The sequence below is a fragment of the Electrona antarctica genome, assembly GCF_951216825.1.
Source record: "Electrona antarctica genome assembly, chromosome: 5".
NCBI classification, from domain to species: domain Eukaryota; kingdom Metazoa; phylum Chordata; class Actinopteri; order Myctophiformes; family Myctophidae; genus Electrona; species Electrona antarctica.
This window is the reverse complement of record NC_136810.1, coordinates 53,369,724-53,390,074: the sequence shown is the minus strand read 5'-3', so window position 1 is coordinate 53,390,074 and position 20,351 is coordinate 53,369,724. Positions and strand designations below refer to the sequence as shown.

At 42.3% G+C, this 20,351-nt stretch overlaps 1 protein-coding gene across 1 annotated transcript in view; it reads left to right on the top strand.

Annotated features, from left to right (window-relative positions):
• Window positions 1-20,351, top strand: part of LOC306923816 (solute carrier family 23 member 1) — a 253,967-nt gene that overhangs the window by 12,922 nt on the left and 220,694 nt on the right. The window contains exons 3-4 of the mRNA XM_079502136.1: window positions 5,349-5,426; window positions 6,757-6,900. Of these exons, the coding sequence (XP_079358262.1) occupies window positions 6,826-6,900 (75 nt within the window). The 5' untranslated portion in view covers window positions 5,349-5,426; window positions 6,757-6,825. The remainder of the gene's footprint in view (window positions 1-5,348; window positions 5,427-6,756; window positions 6,901-20,351) is intronic.

The following is a 20,351-nucleotide window of genomic DNA, read 5'->3' as shown; positions in this document are numbered from 1 at the left end:
AATTGGGCTTCGGAGACATGAATAAAAGTACTTATTTTTTCACCGCAGGTACTAATGGAAACATGTGTATGTCAGTACGTGGTTATGCCGAGCTGGGACTATGCAGTGGAAAGATATCTTTCCACGGGATTATAGAACATGTGCAGACTCCAGTCGAACTGCATGCAGCATTCCACATCGGCTTACATTTAGCCTTTACTTTAGTTAGGCCTAAGTAAGCCTTGCCGAGCCATGAGGCCCGTTGGGCAGGAGCCTATCTCCTGTTTCTGTAGCGTGAGGCAGCTTTGATGTACAAGTACACCCCCTGGACATGACTCTATAGTATGTCGCAGGGACTTAACCCCAATCCAACCCTCGATGCTGAGTGCAGGGAGGCATTGGGTCCCATTTTTAGAGTCTTTGGTATGACTCTGCCGGGGATCGAACCCCGACCTCCCAGTCTCAGGGCGAACACTCAAACCACAAGGCCACTGAGCTGGTCTATCTCGTATAGTGTGAATTCACTCTTAAGGTCCTTACCATATTTATAGGCCCTACTGTAAAGAAAACTAGAAAGGTGCAATTCTTGCATTTTCCCTCGAGCAGCTCGCTAAGTAAAGTATGATAATGTATGTCACAAAAAAGTTTATAAAGAATGTTTATCTGGAATAAAGTCAGGCAATAACTATAGTCTGGTTGCCTACTGCAATAAGGAGCAAAGGGACTGTGTCGTCGCCCACTGGTTTCCCCCAACATGACCTTTCAGTCTGGCTCCAGTCCCTGTGTTGCCTTCCCTGCATACAGTTGGGTGCCACCGATATTGTCCCTTATCATTTGACCCATTTAGGCCTGACCTCAACATTTTAAAAAATCCTTCTAAATCCTCCAGTTTTCTGAAATAAATATTTTCACGATTTTTCAAAAATAGCAGACCTACAAGCTCGTAGCGCGCCACTCGGTGGCGCGCTATGAGCTTGTAGATCTGCTATTTTTCAATAGCTAAATTATAACATAATGTTTAAAACACCAAAAGGGGTTCCCGCCCAAAATGGGTTAACTGTCCTTTTGCGCAGATCACGCAAACCTCAGCAAAAAGAAAAGGACAATATCGATGGCCTCCAACTGTATGTCACTGATTTATAATAATATTCTGAGAGGCCACTCTCTCATGTTCACTCATCTCATGTTCATTGGACAATATATTGGCATCTGTGAACACACAGCAATTTTTTTTTTTTTTAACGTTTTTCTTTTTGTGGCTTTCGCCTTTATTTTATATTTTATATATCAGGAAATGGGGAGAGAGATGGGAGGGGTGACATGCAGTAAAGGCCGCCGGGATCGGGAGTCGAACCCGCGGCACACTGCCAGACTGGGCTACCAGCCAAGGTGCCTGGACCGCTGAGCCACGGCCCAGGCCAACACACAGCGATATTGTTTAAGCATTCCATCGTTATGCACATTTCAGGAATGTATTCTGAAAGAAAGGTATTCGTGTGTCTGATTCTATCCAGCGTGACTATACCTCGACAAGTGGAGGTGGATGCGAAATGTAAGAAATGATGAGGGGACATTGCCCATTAACTGCTTTATATACTGTATACTTCATTGTATGATGGATAGTGAAAATGTCTGAGCTTGTAGATCAGCTTTTTTCACAATTCATGTCAAACGGCCAGAGCCAGATCAAAGGTTGTGGGCAACGGCGCTGTGAAATTGTAGCGCAATTATAATGAAAACTCTTGCTCTTGTATTTTATGCTTCAGTGATTGCTCCAGCTTGCATGTCATGTGTGGGAATGAAACTTATAGACCGTGTAGTTATTAGTGTGGCAATACAAATCAGTTTGTATTGCATCTATTGTATTATAATCAGTAGACCTTGCATGCCGCTATCAAAAACTGCACATATTTGTGTATTCTTGTTCTTGGGTATGGGTGGGGTATGCATTTTGGGTGCCTGGGTGGCAAAGGGAATTCTTATTTCCCGGCCCTGGAAGGGTATAGGGTAGGCTTGAAGAGTGAAATCAGGACATTATCAAATCCCATTAGTATGACAAGTAGTCAAGTACCCGACTTCACCCTCAGCTCAGGGCATGAGGTCTTAAGGGTTGTGTCAGAGGTCATGTAGGATGACAGTAAGGATTTAGACAGCTCAGTGTGACTGAGGACAAGAGCAACTGTCTCTTAGAGCTAGACGGCCAATAATCGATATCTTTTCCTTTGTTTTTTAACCTATTTTGACCTGAGATCAGATTCTAAAAATGTCTTCTACATCCTGACAGTTTTCTGAAAAAGCTATTTTTCTATGTCAGTCGTTCTTCGATTTTTCAAAAATAGCAGACCTACAAGTTCGTGGCGTGCTATGAGCTTGTAGATCTGCTATTTTTCAATAGCTAAAGCATAACATAATGGTAACACCAAAAGGGGTTCCCGCCCAGAATGGGTTAATGTGTTAATTGCGACATTTACTATGAAGACCTGCATCTCCCGTCTGTCAGTTAGTCACCCCATGCCTCCATATATGGTCACGCATCGTGACATCACACCTCCATTATGTGGTCACGCCTCGTGACATCACCGTGACGTCGTGCCTCCGTATATGGTCACGCCTCCATACTGTATATGGTGGTCACACCTCGTGACATCATGTCTCGTGACACGTCACGCCACCATATATGGCCAACTCCATATATATGAACATCACAACACTGACCTCATCTAGCCCTGGATAACCATACATGGAGAAGACTGGATCATCATCTAGATCTGACTGCATACATGTATATGGAGCCAGCCAGCAACTCTACATCTGACCTCAAACCCTTAGATCTCCATATATGGAGCTGGCCTGTTCTGATATTCCATATGTTGATACCCATACCCCACCCGTCCTTCCTGTTCTGACATTCCATATGTTGATCTGACCTCATCGGACCCTGTACACTCAAGACACGCTCCAATATGGCCAGTACATAATTCATTCCATTATGTTGATCTGACCCCCCCATGCCAAAGCGGCAGTGCTCGCAGTCTGCCGTCACCCAGGCGGATGTGTGCAGCGACCTCACCCTTTTCTCGCCCTCAAGGCGTCTTACTGGTATTTTACCTGGGTTTTGCTGCTTGTGTGTTTCGTGAACCGACCTCGCCCTCAGGGCGAGAAGCGACCTCGCCCTGAGGACGAGAAGCGTCCTCAGTGCATATATGGAGATCTAAGTGTGGCAGCGGGGGCAGAGTCTTGACAGTGTACAGGGTTTGATGAGGGCCCAGGTAGGGCTGGGCATCTGTCGGTTTTCTGCTCTACAGTAATATGTATATCTGTATATCAATTGAATTGAATTGAATTAAGAATTAATATTATACACAGTCTAGGGGTGTTTTGCTGACAGTGGCTTGGACACAAGCAAAAACACAATGTTTGACTACTACTACTACTATTACCTGTTACCTATCCACTTTGTGCCTTGAGGCACATAAGGCCTTCACAGAGCGCTTCCACTTTTCACGGTCAGCTGCTGAAGTCCTCACTTGAGTCACTTCAGACCTTGATTTCCATCCTGCTTCTTGTCTTTCTTTCTCAAAGGTACGCCTCCTGGTGGTCTTTGGCCTTCCTTTTCTTCGTTTCCCCCCATGGTTCCCACCGGGGTGCATACTTAGTTTAGACTAGTCAGTGGTTAGACATGGGTTAGTTTAGACAGTTTTTGGTTTAGACTAGTCATTGGTTAGACCAGGGGTTCTCAACCCCTGGTCAAATTATTTTAGGGGGTCCCCAAATTATTTTCAAAAAAATAAATAAAATAAATTATTTTCACGATTTTTCAAAAATAGCAGACCTACAAGCTCGTAGCGCGCCACTCGGTGGCGCGCTATGAGCTTGTAGATCTGCTATTTTTCAATAGCTAAATTATAACAATGCTTAAAACACCAAAAGGGGTTCCCGCCCAAAATGGTTTAAGGTTATTGTAGCAGTCAATTTCGGGAGGCGGGAGGGGGCGGGGCGGGGGTCCCGAGACATTGCCAAAGCATTTCCGGGGGTCCCCGGCCAAAAACGTTGAGATCCCCTGGGTTAGACCAGTCATTAGTCCTACAACTACAACCTATCTCAAACCCTCACCCTAAACCTAACAGGGCAGCACACCTAAACCTAACCTTAACCCATGTCTAACCAATGACTAGTCTAAACTAAGTATGCACCCCATAGGTTGTAGTTGTAGGACTAATGACTGGTCTAACCAATGACTAGTCTAAACCAAAAACTGTCTAAACTAAGTAGCCTACTGCACCCGTTCCCACCACGTATGTCAATCATTCATTGCAGTCATTGTTGTGGTCCGGTCGTATTTTGTGTCCAATCATCTTCCATCTATGCAGCTTCACTTCCTCACTCAGCGGCTTCACCTCAGCTCTTACAAGCAGGTCTTTAGTACTGTATGGTCTTGCCAATGTAATGTATACGGAGTATTCTTCGTGGGCATCTGTTATGGAACACATCGACCGCCTTTGTTACTACTGGATATACACAAATATTAAAGTGCCAAAAGAATGGCTGGGAGGTGCTCTTTGGTGGGAGAGAAATCATAATACGAAATACACTCTAGTAGTCAAAATCCCTTCATATGTTCACAATGGAACAATAGGCCTATCTCACAGCCCCCTTTCCACGCCCCCTTCCGGTAGCTAGTGGTGTCATTTAACATTAGCATTTACACGTTTTTTTCTCTGGAGAATCTAAGTACATTTCCTAATGTAAAAATGTGACAGACCAATATTATTATGAAGCAAACAAGATGGTAAATCAGCTCGAACAGATAGAACAAACCTTACCTTGAGAAAACAAAAGTTGTAGACTTCTTAAATGACCTCTGTTAACATTTAGTGTCTATGGAGTGACGTCACGCTTTCACCACTAGCTCCAAAAGGGCGCATGGAAAGGGGGCGGGGAAATTCTGTGAGATAGGCCTATTAAGAAAGTTCTGGGGCGTAAATTGACTTTGCAAGGGAACTTGAACTTTTACTTGGACCCAAAGAAGGTGGTCTTTCGGAGTGGTGTAATGATTTGTGAACGAAACATTAACAAGGTTGCTGCATGGAGGATTGGAGGTGAAAAGTTGGAAGTTGCCACAACAGCCCATAAGTATGACATGTTGACATCAATTAATCACTGTATTTTCAGAGTTCAAAACAAATTACAGTAGGTATACTGGTACTGTAGGCGGTAATGCTTAATTTGAGCAGGTTAGGCATCACAGACTGCTCTATCAATAGCCTCTCTTTCTGGCTGACCTCTCTTGTTGATGTGTGAGCCTTTTTTGTGTCTGAGTTGAAAATTGGTTGAAAATTAATTATGGTGTTGTTGCAACTCTCTGACAGAGACTCACATCCCAAGACATACTGCAGGAATCTGCAGAGCATGGCAGAGGCGTCTCCACCACAATGAAAACAAGAACGGTAAATACCTATTTTTATTGAAACGAAATATGTACATTTTGTGAAGACAAAAAAAGCCAATTTATACTTGCATTATACCGTAGCCTATACTTATGTCGCATGTCAAAAACAACTTTTGGGAGGGGGTGGAGGGGGTGAGCAGATTTAAAAAATGCGAGGGAGGTGCATGGGTGTTTCAAAGTAGCCTAATCCGACTGGTGCATGGACAATGGATCACTAAGTATTAGGAGGAGCATGCTTTAGAACATGCTTTAGAAAAGAGGAAAACATGAACAGCTGGTGCATGCACACGTGTGTGCGTGCGTGCGTGCGTGCGTCCGTCCGTCCGTCCGTCTAGCTGGTGCTCGTTGATGGTTAATGTCAGGGCAATTATGTTTATGCACTGTCTAATATGTCTACATCTATTCTAAGGTAGCATATACCTATTATAATTATTATTATGCTGCTCATTACGGTGCACAAATGTGTTATGTATATACATAAATCTTTGTGTTTGAGCACAAAATGCATTTTGAGAACCCCAAAATGTTCTGCGCGCACACACACTCTGCGGCCCCCCACACACAATCATTCTACAGTTGTGGCCCCCGGTCTAATCTAGTTGAATACCTCTGCTCTGCTGCTGCATATGAAATGAAGGTCTTTTGGCTAACACAATCTCAAAGCAGCTTCACATTAAGAGGAAAAACTTCAGAAAGTGTACCTGAATTCCATCCATGCCATCTTGTGTTTGTACTGAGCTTCAAAAGTAGTCCCGGAGGAAATCATCTTCCTAATCTAATGTTGGAATTTCTTATGAAGTTGATTACATTCCTGAGAGGAAAGTCACTGACACTGTAACAATGTATCTTGTTGAAAGTTGTCCATTTCACAACTGCCTGTGCCACATTTTGCACAAATTACAAAACAATATACACGACTAAATGATGTAACTTGTGGAAAGACAAGCATCATGAGGCTGACATATTGTAGATGAATTGATAGTATATTGCATGTGACGTTTGCACTCATCTCAACCCATGGGCTCTTTCGTCACACTTGATGAGACATATGACCAGCTAAGGTCTTTCACTCACTCGGCAGCTGCAGAGACGACAGACTTTCCGAGGGCTGGAGGGAAACGAGAGAATAACTTTTGCCATTCACTTTACCATCCAGTAAGCTTTTGGTTACCCTGGCAACGTGAGAATGCGACGTGATGACGTGACGACGTGACCCGGCCAATCACACTCTTCGTCTAAAGTCCCTGTGTGGCCCTCTCCAACTTTCAACCTCAGTGGGTGTGTGTGTGGGTGTGTGTGTGTGCGTGCGTCCGTCCACTCTCTTCCAGCGAAGTCCTTGGGTGCCACGGTGACCACCACCACCAACTGCATGTGTCTTACTGCTGGAGTGAGCCGCTATGCATCTCTCCAATGATGAGAAAATTGAGCTGGGTCACAGAGACAGTCAAGGGACAGTGAACCCTGCATTTGGGGTAAGTGCCATGTCATGCTCATCCTTAGATAGGGACTTCTGTTACCTGCATAGCTTGGGGAACGTTGCAAAGAGGAACCGGCTAGCCCTGTTTCGGAATGGACTCGATCCAGACCAGAACAAGACAGCCTGTGTTTGTAAAAAAATGAAAATAGGCTATGGCCTATTGTGTATTGTTGTTTATATTTACTGGCTTTTTTTGACTGACATGTGAGGCAAATGGAGATTATGTAGTAGCCTGCAAAAGCACAGTAAAAGCTAAAAGTAAGCTGTTGTGGAATGTGATTTGTTTGACCGGTGTTTGCACATGCTCTATAAGAGAATGTATTGTGGCCAGAATTAGAAAGCTTCTCTTTTCTATAACATGAAAGAATCTGCGACCAAAATAATCAAAAAGTTATTGAGTGAATTAAATGAAGTTGTGACATGACATTGGTATTTAGAAGGGTTGCTGGCTAAACAGTATGAGACCAAGAAGTACAATATACACAGCTGAGTGCAGGGCTGCTTTTGCTTTCTCAACCACCCTCTATTATTTTCTGGTGACATTTTTTTCATTCATGGAACAGAAACAAATATGCCAAACGTAAACACCACCTGTATGAACAAGATGGGAACAAAACCTCCACATCTGTATAAGACTCTTTTCCTTTTTCCCTGTTGACATGAATGACAAAAGCAGCAGCTTTACTTTACATAGATTTTCTCCAAATACAGTAAGCAGCTCATTTTTGTCATTCATGTCAACTTTTCGTCAAGCACAGCCAGGCATGTCTCACTAGATCTTTTAACCCATTCTGGGCGGGAACCCCTTTTGGTGTTTTAAGCATTATGTTGTACTTTAGCTGTTGAAAAATAGCAGATCTACAAGCTCATAGCACGCCACCGAGTGGCGCGCTACGAGCTTGTAGGTCTGCTATTTTTTTTAAATCGTGAAAATGTGGCACAAACCTTTGAATATATATTCTTTCAGAGTGAACGTTTTTAACTCAAATCTTTGAGGCTGAGGCATATTACATATAATTGTTGGGGTCCTTGACATGAAATATTGAGCACCACTGAACATAAGGTTTTTCAGAAAACTGTCAGGATTTTGAAGACATTTTTTAAATTTCGACGTCCTAAATGGGTTAATAAAAGCTTTTCTTTTATACATTGAATAATGATTAAAAAAACATATACCACAGCCAGGGCTTGGACTTGGCTGTGTAGCACATTCAACATTCGTGCAAGTCATGTATTTCCCTTTATAGCATCAGTTCCATTCACACTACAAAGTTCCTTATGAAATACATGTGACTGAGCCCAGTCACAGTATGAATGCAATGCTAATGCTAATCTAAAGCATAACGTTTACATTTTACAACTTCAGAATGACTGAATTTCTCTTCCTACTGTAAATGGTAAATGGTGCATTTATATAGCGCCTTTATCCAAGGCGCTTTACATAGATTGTGCATTACATTCACCCATTCACACACATTCATACACTGATGGCAGCGGAAACCATGCAAGGCACCAACTAGCACATCGGGAGCAATTAGGGGTTCAGTGTCTTGCTCAAGGACACTTCGACAGTAACTCTAGGGGAGCCCGGGTTCGAACTGGCAACCTTGCGGTTCCCATCCAGCCACTCTACCCCTGAGCCACCGCCGCCCCTACTGTAGATCACCAATTACAGCTTTTACAATCGCAAGATTGAATAGATCTCCAGCATAAAGTACATGTAGCCTACTGTCTATAACTGAAATCTTGAAAAGCGAGGGTCAGAGACATAAGGTATTGGCATTGTTACCATGATCTGAGAATAATAGTGAAAGAAGTTCCTGAATGTATAGGAAGTAGAACCGAGACAGAAGGAATGAGACAAAATGTCTTAACCCATTTTGACCTGGGATCAGATTCTAAAAATGTCTTCTACATCCTGACAGTTTTCTGAAAAAGCTATGTTTCCATGTCAGTCGTTCTTTGATTTTTCAAAAATAGCAGACCTACAAGCTCGTAGCGCGCCACTCGGTGGCGCGCTATGAGCTTGTAGATCTGCTATTTTTCAATAGCTAAAGCATAACATAATGCTAACACCAAAAGGGGTTCCCGCCCAAAATGGGTTTTATTGACAATGTGACAATGTGTAAATCAATGCAATGATGTAAGGCACATTTAGGTATTTTAGTTGTAAGACAATTGAAATGTCTTCTTTGTGGAGCAGTTTCCATTAGTTCAAGGATCTTTCTGGGAGAAAGGAATGTCAAGAAACTCAGCATAGAACTCGTGTTTGTGTTAGCATAAAGTTAACTTCTATAGTTCTATAGACAACAAATTCAACTTCTGCATGTTGGAATCAGGGTTTGAATGTATGACAAAAAACAAATAGTATTTCTTTGACAAATGTTGTACAATAGACTCACTTTAGATTTATTTTATTTTATTTAACCTTTATTTAACCAGTCAAAACACATTGAGACTGCGTCTCTTTTACAAGTGGGAACTGGCCAAGAGGCAGAAATAAAAGTTCACTTCAATACCACATCATAAATGCCACATTTTGGAACAGCAAATAAAACATCCAGAATACACCTCAAAGCACCTATGAAATAAATACAACAAATCACCAAAGTCCTAATTTTTTAGTAGCAGGGCAAAATACACAATATACAAAATCTAAACCGACATAATAAATATATAGGCATGATCATAGGCTAGTACATCACCCATCCCCAAACGGGGTGCATACTTAGTTAAGACTAGTCATTGGTTAGACATGGGTTAAGGTTAGGTTTAGGTGTGCTGCCCCGTGGGAGGTTAGGTTTAGGGTGAGGGTTTGAGATAGGTTGTAGTTGTAGGACTAATGACTAGTCTAAACCAAAAACTGTCTAAACTAAGTACTGCAGCCATCCAAACATGTGCAGATGTTGGACTGTTCATCTAAGATGATCCTTTTGAATCTTCTCAAGGGAACTTGAAGCCAATTTTAGTCTGGACTGTACTATAGGTCGTTCTATGACCAAGGGCCTTTCTGGAGATAATGACATTATTTTGTTGACAAACATCCTAAATTGGATTCACTACTTATTTTGAATGTGGTTTATGCCTTCATAATTAATGACCTGCAGAGTGCAGACCAGCAGTGAATTGTGTGACTGAGATTCAACGCACATACAGTAGCCTATCCAAACCATGGTGAGTGTGTAGAATGCAACACACTGTAATCTATTTATGTGATGTGTGCTTTAACCCATTTTGGGGCGGGGACCCCTTTTGGTGTTTCAAGCATTCTGTTATACTTTAGCTATTGAAAAATAGCAGATCTACAAGCTCATGAATTTGTAGGTCTGCTATTTTTGAAAAATCGTAAAAATGCGGCACAAATCTTTGAATAGGTAAATATTCTTTCAGAGGGAACGTTTTTTTTTATTTCGACGTCAGGCCTAAAGGGGTTAAGCTGCCCCTTTTCGTCATAGTTGGAGTGTTTTTGTTTTTAGTTTATTTTTTTATTTTTTTATTTTACCACTGAGCTTATTATACCTGCTTGCTTGGGGAACAATTGCATTTTGGCTTCAAAAATGGTGTCAATCCAGAAACAGGATCGTGTTAAAGTTCATGCCATGTAAAGTAAATGTAGAAGAGCAGGTAGACCAAATATAACCACCCCAATTGTATATGTTATTGCATTAAAATACTTTACCATACAGAATGGACAATATCATTTGAACATTCATGTGATAGTCGCACGCACGCACGCACGCACGCACGCACGCACGCACGCACGCACGCACGCACGCACGCACGCATATATATATATATATTTTTATATATATAAATGCTTCCTTTGTTTTCACTGCCCTGTGGTTTGGATAGGAGACTCATTAGTGTCATAATGTACTGTATAGCTTTGAGTGCAGGAAATGGGCTGAAATTACCAGGGTTCGGGCCGAAACCCTGGCAATTTCAGCCCATAATATGGGTTTCAGGTGGCAGTCGAGGCTTAACCCATTCTGAGTTCTGACCTGAGATCAGATTAAAAAAATGTCTTCTACATCCTGACAGTTTTCTGAAAAAGCTATGTTTCTATGTCAGTCGTTCTTCGATTTTTCTAAAATAGCAGACCTACAAGCTCGTAGCGCGCCACTCGGTGGCGCGCTATGAGCTTGTAGATCTGCTATTTTTCAATAGCTAAAGCATAACATAATGCTAACACCAAAAGGGGTTCCCGCCCAGAATGGGTTAAGGTGAGTGACGCCTCCTAATACTGTACAGATTTTCTGCAGAAAAAGATTGCAGGTTAGGCAAAGCTTCTGTGTCTGCAAGCAAGCAGTACAACAGTACAGTATACATTTCTCCCTCTGGCTGAAGGTTGAAGTGTATTGGAGATTATTATTAGCTTTTTGGATTCAAAATCTTCTTCGTTTTTGGTGCCGCAGGACATTATTTTGACGAATTTATATTTGGCTCCTGCGATTATTATGTTATGAATCTTATGTAATAGGGTTATGGTTATAATAGTCTGACTGCACAACACCAGTCTCTATACAGTAAATCTGCAAAAGAGTGACAGAAGAAATGTGACCAGATTTGACTGAGAGACTGCAAATTCGCGCAAATTACAGCTTTTCACCAGAGGAGAAAAACTTTTTTTTTAATCTTTTTTTCAAAATGAGTTAATAGCACAGGCAGACTCTTCACATACTAGAGCATGTCTGAAATAAGTGTCAGAGCTGAAATTGACATGTAAATATGAAATAAATGCTTAAACGTGTAGCTAGGTGTAATGTTAGAGACTACAGAAGTGAACCTTTCAAGCTTGTTTTCTCAACTCGCTGTTTCTCTGCAAGACATTACTCTATAAGCGATATCTCCAAAACTGGTGGGTCAAACTGAACAACCAATATGTCAATTTGAAGCTATGATTCCCTGCTTTCATATGACATGAAAAAACGAAAATTCAAAAAAATCCAATGGCAGTCCCTCAGTCAAATTTAGTCACAAATAGTGAGAATGACTGACAGGCAGGCAGACAGGCAGAGGCAGACGTAATCACCTTGAGCTGAAGGGACAGTCAACCTTTTAGAATTAGATTATGCTGATGTGAGTCAGTTTCGGCTAGACCTACCGTACAGCTTGACCATGTGAAAGTTTATGTTGTACACTGGTGATAAAAACACTAAAGCCCTTTGCTTGGAACCTGAGCTATAGCACGGGTCTGTTGATTTCATTTGACTTGTTGGTGAGAGGAGAGGGGGTTCCAGAGGGGGCAGTGAATCTCATTAGTTTGTGGGCCTACACTACAGCCTATAGTAGTATAGTATACGGTTAAAGGCTCAAATAGGTTGAAACATTCACTGTAGTGTGCATGAAATCACCCATGAATTGCTAAGCTAGAAAACACAATATAGGCCTATAGATTATTACCCAGTGTAGGGCACGCATGGGCTGCCCGTGACAGAGAGGACATTTTGTCCAAAGCCGATGTTGGATCTCACAGTCCCCTCTGGAGTCTGATTTAGTGCCACAGTCAGCCTGTGTCCCTTTTCTTACAAATTACCATTCCCTTAGGAATGGTAATTTGTCCTGCATTGCAAAACAGGGATTGATGGACAAGAATACTTACGACCAGCCCATCTGAAACTTAACTAATAACAGCAACAAAAAGGGAACACAACTGTTCAGTTTGGGTGTTTGGGAGACAATGAGCTGCTGGCCACAGCTCCTCTTATATAGCCTGCAACTAATCAAGAACAGCTGACACAGGGTGTGGCAGCCAGAACTCTCAGGTGATTGACAGGTGAGGCACTTTAGACCAGCAGAGGTCAGCAAAGCCACAGGCACTACAACAGAACAAAGTAAAGACAAAATTTCACAAAACGGCAATTTTCATTGGCTCATAAAACCTTCATTTTTTCACTTAAAAAAACGTACTATACTTTCCCATGTCCGTATAGGTCCAAATTTCACGTGTAGAAGTTTTTGTGCATTTTGATCAAAGATCCTGGGAGGAGATGCATTTTAATTGATTTTCATATAATTCAAAATGGCGGGTGATCTAATGGCGGGTGATCTAATGGCGGGTAAGAGCATGGAACTTGTTCGGCATGAGGAGACGCATAAGGTTTCATTGCTGACGGTCAAACGGTTCATGAGCTATGCGTGGTCAAAGTTTGCATTTTCAATATAGCGCCACCCTTTGGCCAATGGTTGTGGGCTTCGCATCCTCACCGTTTGGCATGGCCCTCTACCATATCTCCAAATTTCGCGAAAACCGACTGCACGGTTCAGCCAGAACTGCTATTTTTGGCGGAAGAAAATAAACTATACAATTCCAAAAAAGGACCAAGTCCTTTCAGGACTGCTTGGTCCTTTAATAATGGCATGGGGGGTCAGATCAACATGGAATTAATTCTGTACTGGCCATATAAGGAGCATGTCTTGAGTGTACAGGGTTTGATGAGGGCCCAGGTAGGGCCGTGCCTTAATTTTCGGGCCTGTTCGGCCGGCTGCCGGGCGCGGCTGCACTAATAACTTTGGGGCAGGCCCGTCTAGAGTTTGAATGGACAGGTATCAGTCAAAAGGGAGACATCGAAAAGGAAGGATGGATGGGAAAAGATCAACATATGGGATGTCAGAACAGGTTCTGACATATATCCATATATGGAGATCTAAGGGTTCGAAGTTTGAGGTCAGATGTAGAGTTGCTGGCCAATGTTGATGACATTAGGGATCTCCGTATATGGGCTTAATTGCAACAGCAGGTCGCATTAACTATGACATCAGGGAGGTCTCTGATGATGGCACCATATATGGGGGCATTCCTATGTGAGTGACTGACGGGAAATGTACCTGCAGTCGCAATAATAATATCTGGGACTTATATAGTGCTTTTCGTAGTACTCAAAGACGTTTTACATGTGTGGGGGCCAGGAGAGGGAACATAAGAAGGACAACTTTAAGAAACAAGTAAAATAAGAATTAAAACTAGAAAAAGTGCCCTTCCGGGCACAGGTCTCCACCAGGAGGATAGGAGTGTGTGTGATGTTTGGCAAAATGTTTAGGAGGATGTTTTTTTTTATTTGTTTTTGCAACAATTTTCTTCATTTTGTTGAGGAGAGCCAGATCACTCATAGCATCTCTGAGGATAGAATTCTGGATGAGCAGGACATGTGCAGCATTTTGTACAAAACGGGCCACTCCTGAAAACTTTGGAAGGCAATGTTAGCCAATCAGTGTACAATCTGAGAAATCCAACAGACTCGTCTTGATCACATGACTACAGAGATCATGTATTTCTGTAGCCATTTCTTCATACGCCTTTGATGGCAATTGGATGATTTGAGGCATGTTGTTCCAAAAATGTGTTTTGCAAAAATCAACCTGTTGGTGGCGCTATAACAGGCCAATGTGAAAAGGGTGGGATATATTCCTCAGCCTAGTAAGAAAATGTGTGAAAGATTTCACGTAAATTGCATGCTGCGTTCATGATTTGAGGCTATTGTTCAAAACGGGGCAATCTTGCAAACTGTGAAAGCCAATTATAGCCAATTAGGATGGAATATGAAATATCAGACAGATCCGACTTGAGCACATGACCATAGAGATACTGTGTAATGATTTGTGAGATTTTTGGACAGAATCTGGAGGAGTAATATCAAAAAATGTGTTTTACAAAAGTCGGCCTCCTGGTGGCGCTATAAAAGGCAGATGCGGAAAATGCAGGTCAAAGGTTTGTCCTTGGCCTCTAGGGAGTGTGCATGCAACGTTTCACGCAGATTGGTGCAGTTTTAGGTAATAAATGTGAAAAGCTGCCTCATGGTGGCGCTATAACAGGCCGTTCTGGAAAATGTGGGGCAGAGGTTCATCGTTGGCATCCAGGGAGTGTGTGTGCAAAGTTTGGCATCGGCCGGGTTAACGGTGCCGGAGATTAGCTGTACACAGACGGACGGACGGAAGGAAGGACGGACGGACACACACACGGACGGAGTGCAAAACATACTCTCTCCCCATGCCTTCGGCCTGGTGGAGACAACCAGTAATACAGTACATGTAACAAGTTAAAAACAGGTCAGCTTGGGAAGGCTACTGTAAAAAAAATGTATGGATAAATGAAAACATCACTTTGTGTTCTCATATTGAAATGACGATGGTGAATGTAATGTTACTGACCCCTGGGGGACACCAGGTGTAAATACAATTACCGGCATATCATTGTTTCTGAGCAGGGGAAGTTCATATGATCTCCCCACGCTTAAGGGGGGACATTACATAAATGTGTTATAGGCCTACTGTATTATGCATGTTGCTATGCTAGTTTGACCAGATGAAGAGCCTTGGCTCGAAACGTCGTCAATACATTTATCTTTTGGAGCATATGAGTGTGCGGGTTCCCTTCTCTTTTCATATTCTACTGTAAGCAGCCACTACTTAGTGGAATGCCACCCCTTCAGTCCTGAAATCACTAAATTCCCCCAGCAGTTTTTTTTAATTAAATGAACCCCTTTTGGTGTTAGCATCATGTTATGCTTTAGCTATTGAAAAATAGCAGATCTACAAGCTCATAGCGCGCCACCGAGTGGCGCGCTAGGAGCTTGTAGGTCTGCTATTTTTGAAAAATCGAAGAACGACTGACATAGAAACATAGCTTTTTTTTGCCTATATGCATTGTTCTAACTTTATATACTGGTAGAAGGATTGTATTTTCAGTGTTTTAAGGTTGTTGGTAGTATTGGTACTTGGTACCGTCTGTTGCGTTTTGTTCTACGTCTCAAAGTGGACCACAATGGAAACAAGCTTTGGCCTTTTTTGCAGGGGTGGAAAAAAGTACTCAAATGTTTTACTTAAGTAAAAGTATAAATACTACAAGTAGAAGTCCCGTATTCAAAATGTACTCATGTAAAAGTATCGGCATCAAAATGTACTTAAAGTACTAAAAGTAAAAGTACTCATATATTGCAGAATGTGAAGTTCAAAATGTGCACAAAACCTTTTGAATAAGTAAATCTACTTAAGTAAATCTACTTAGTTACGTCCCACCACTGCTGTTTTGTGTATAATCCACATTAGCGTTTTTTCTTTTTTATGATGACATTGGTTTTTTGAAGTTGCCAATAAAAGTACTTTAACGATTCTGACAAGACCCACCCAATCACAGTGGGTGCCGTGGCCAGAATGAAGGCACATCCAACGCAGCCAACAAAACCCATATAATTGGTCTGCTAAAGCCAAACAACTGAGCAATAGTATATACTTGACTGAGTGGTTTTGTCCATACTTTGAACTTCCTCATGCTAGGAAAAACCTTACAGATGGAGTGCCGTGCTTTTTGTACTTTTTCATCTTACGTAGGCCTACCTGTACACAAGATGTAACAAAAGTACAAACTTGAACATTAAACCTTATTGCACAGAGAGTGACATACAGTACATACACACGTACGCATGCATGCACTCACAGTGAGACGGATCTCGTTACAATATGGTTTTGCAATCGCATCACAGCTATAATAACAAGGAAATGCTCAAGTTATTTTTCTCGGCCACAGCTAAGGAATGTGTGGTCACTGGGTACATAGGCCTCAGTGTGTGTGTGTGTGTGTGTGTGTGTGTGTGCGTGCGCGCGCATGCGTGTGTGTGTGTGTGTGTGTGTGTGCATGTGTGTGTAAAATAAAGCCATACAATCCAGGAATAAGCAACCCGCTATGAATGTCAATGTCATGGTGGGTTGCACACAGCATGTTCCCACATCCCACAGTGACCAGGGTGAGGAAATCAGTTATATCTACCTTGCCCCAGACAGTGTTTGCCGTGTTGCACATCACTGTAAGCCATGCTGTAAGACAGGGGTGGGCAACTTTGACGATGGAGAGGGCCACTATATTTCCACACTCACTCCCTATAGGGCCATATATTGCTGTCGAAGCAAAAATAGCCGATCTACAAGCTCAAAACGCGTCGCAGCGTGACGCGTTTTGAGCTTGTAGATCGGCTATTTTTGCTATGTTCGAATTGAAATCTTGAATTTTTGCTATTTTTGAATTGGAATCCTGAAAATTTACATTTTTATGCCATTTCAAATGCCTTTAATTATACTTGTGTTGAGCAATGAGCTACTAATTTAGACTTTAGAAGTAATTACAGCGGGTCATGTTTGCATGTTGTGGAATTGTAACAGCTGAAACCAATATTATATCAGTATTCTGACATTAACCTGAGGGGCGCATTAAGTGAAGGTGGGGGCCGCATGTGGCCCCCGGGCCGCCAGTTGCCCACCCCTGCTGTAAGATATAACTTATCTTTCTTCCTAAAAAATTATGCCGCTTGTTTACATAATGACAAAGCAAATAAGTTATGTATCCTTGAATAGCTACTCTAGTGGCTAAGAGGACTAAAGCAGAGCCAAAGTGAAGCAAAGTTCTAAACTTTACTTTCAGGCTGATGCCCAATATATAGATCCCTTGGGGACTTAAGTCAGAGTCCAAAAGGTTGAACTTCAGGTGCATAACCAGCAGATGGCAGGAAATGACCAGTGTATGATGCAGAAACAGATCAGCAGTTTAAATATCCTCTCCTATCGTGATTCCTTCAAAAGAAAATATTATGACTCTATGTGAATTTGTCTTTATAGTGCAGGAACAACAAATACTGTAGATACAGGCACATGATTGTACAGTATACTAGGACAAGTATATAAAGGGATGATGCAGCATGCAGGAGTAGACAGACGGTACTGTAACTCCACATACATGCACTGTAGGTTGGGTGGAGGCAGATGGTAGACACAAGATTTTCTTTTTACATAATTCAGCGAGAGTGTAAAGCTCTTCAAGATACAATGAAAGTTGAAATATTGTAATAGTGAGACTCGGGGGGGGGGGGGGGGGGGGGGGTACGTGAGGGCCTGGGTGAGGCCAGGTCCAGACAGATTTACAGTTGGAGGCCATCGATATTGTCCTTTTCTTTTTGCTGAGGTTTGCGTGATCTGCGCAAAAGGACAGTTAACCCATTTTGGGCGGGAACCCCTTTTGGTGTTTTAAACATTGTGTTATAATTTAGCTATTGAAAAATAGCAGACCTACAAGCTCATAGCGCGCCACCGAGTGGCGCGCTACGAGCTTGTAGGTCTGCTATTTTTGAAAAATCGTGAAAATATTTATTTCAGAAAAGGATTTAGAAGGATTTTTTTTTATTTTGAGGTCAGGCCTAAATGGGTCAAATGATAAGGGACAATATCGGTGGCACCCAACTGTACATGCACTGTAGGTTGGGTGGAGGCAGATGGTAGACACAAGATTTTCTTTTTACATAATTCAGCGAGATTGTAAAGCTCTTCAAGATACAATGAAAGTTGAAATATTGTAATAGTGAGACTCGGGGGGGGGGGGGGGGGGGGGGGGGTACGTGAGGGCCTGGGTGAGGCCAGGTCCAGACAGATTTAAGCTTGTCCCACCATATGAGATAAATAGGAAACACAGCATTCTTGGGCGCGGCAGCGTTGCGAATGTCGTGACACAGCAGCCGCACCTGATCGTAGCCACTCTAAACCAGTGGTTGCCAAACAATGGGTTGATTAAATATCTCCCTTGTTTCCCCACAGATGTACAGTTGGGTGCCACCGATATTGTCCCTTATCATTTGACCCATTTAGGCCTGACCTCAAAATTTAAAAAAATCCTTCTAAATCCTCCAGTTTTCTGAAATAAATATTTTCACGATTTTTCAAAAATAGCAGACCTACAAGCTCGTAGCGCGCCACTCGGTGGCGCGCTATGAGCTTGTAGATCTGCTATTTTTCAATAGCTAAATTATAACATAATGTTTAAAACACCAAAAGGGGTTCCCGCCCAAAATGGGTTAACTGTCCTTTTGCGCAGATCACGCAAACCTCAGCAAAAAGAAAAGGACAATATCGATGGCCTCCAACTGTATGTTTTTTTCTGACATCACTGATGTGATGTTAAGGGGGGCGTAGTTCTTGTTGCCATTTAACCTATTAGTTACTACTATAGTTTTATTAGCCTGTGGTCGTGAGGTTGAACTCTATGAATTACATTTGTTCTCATTATTGAGGTCGCAGTTTAAAAATGAAAACCTGCAAAACCAGTCAGTTCGTCACACCTTGTGACACGCTCCATATATGGCCAATACCGAATTAATTCCACTCAAAAACCAACTAAATGTAAAAAGCTGCACTCCAAAATAAAAGATGAAAGACTGGCTCAGATGGAATTTCTCATGTTTATTTGCGAACGCTATTTTGAATTGCATCTGAGCCAGTCTTGCATCTTTTATTTTGAAGTGCTGCTTCTTCCATTTAGTTGGTTTATGAGTTAAGTTATTTTCAAAGCTCAGCACCCACTGCCTTAACCAAGGGCAGTTTCCAAAGGAAGCACACCTTTTTTGCTTTCTTTAACAGAATTTATTCCATAATATGTTGATCTAAAATCATCTGACCTCATCAAACCCTGTACACTCAAGACACTGCCCCTGCTGCCACCCTTAGAACTCCATATATGGAGCTGACCTGTTCTGACATTCCATATGTTGATCTGACCTCATCAAACCATGTACACTCAGGAGTCAGACACGCTCCATGTAATGGCCAGACCTCATCAAACCCTGTACACTCAAGACACTGCCCCCGCTGCCACCCTTAGATCTCCATATATGGAGCTGACCTGTTCTCAGTCTCCAATGTTGCTCTGACCTCATCAAACCCTGTACACTCAAGACACGCTCCTTATATGGCCAGTACAGAATTCATTCCATATGTTGATCTGACCCCCCCCCATGCCAAAGCACCAGTGCTCTCCCAGCAGTCTGCTGTCACCCAGGCGGTTGTGTGCACGGTTGTTGTCGCTTCTCGCCCTCAGGGCGCCTTACTGGTACATGAGAGTATGGACTATACTTTATTAACGTCCAGTGGATCCATCGTGACGCAAAGCTGATCTACAGTTGGAGGCCATCGATATTGTCCTTTTCTTTTTGCTGAGGTTTGCGTGATCTGCGCAAAAGGACAGTTAACCCATTTTGGGCGGGAACCCCTTTGTGTTTTAAACATTATGTTATAATTTAGCTATTGAAAAATAGCAGATCTACAAGCTCATAGCGCGCCACCGAGTGGCGCACTACGAGCTTGTAGGTCTGCTATTTTTGAAAAATCGTGAAAATATTTATTTCAGAAAACTGGAGGATTTAGAAGGATTTTTAAAAGTTTTGAGGTCAGGCCTAAATGGGTCAAATGATAAGGGACAATATCGGTGGCACCCAACTGTATACAAGGTGTTATGTTGTGGTATGGTACCCAAGCGTTGTTAGCTGGTAGATCTGTCCATTTTGAAACGCGATGGCGTTTATTGTGACCACTCGCAGTTTACTATGAAAACCTGCATTTCGTGTCAGTCAGTCCGTCACACCTTGTGACACAAAAATAATAATGTTGCAAGCCATTAAAGGACCACTTCACCAC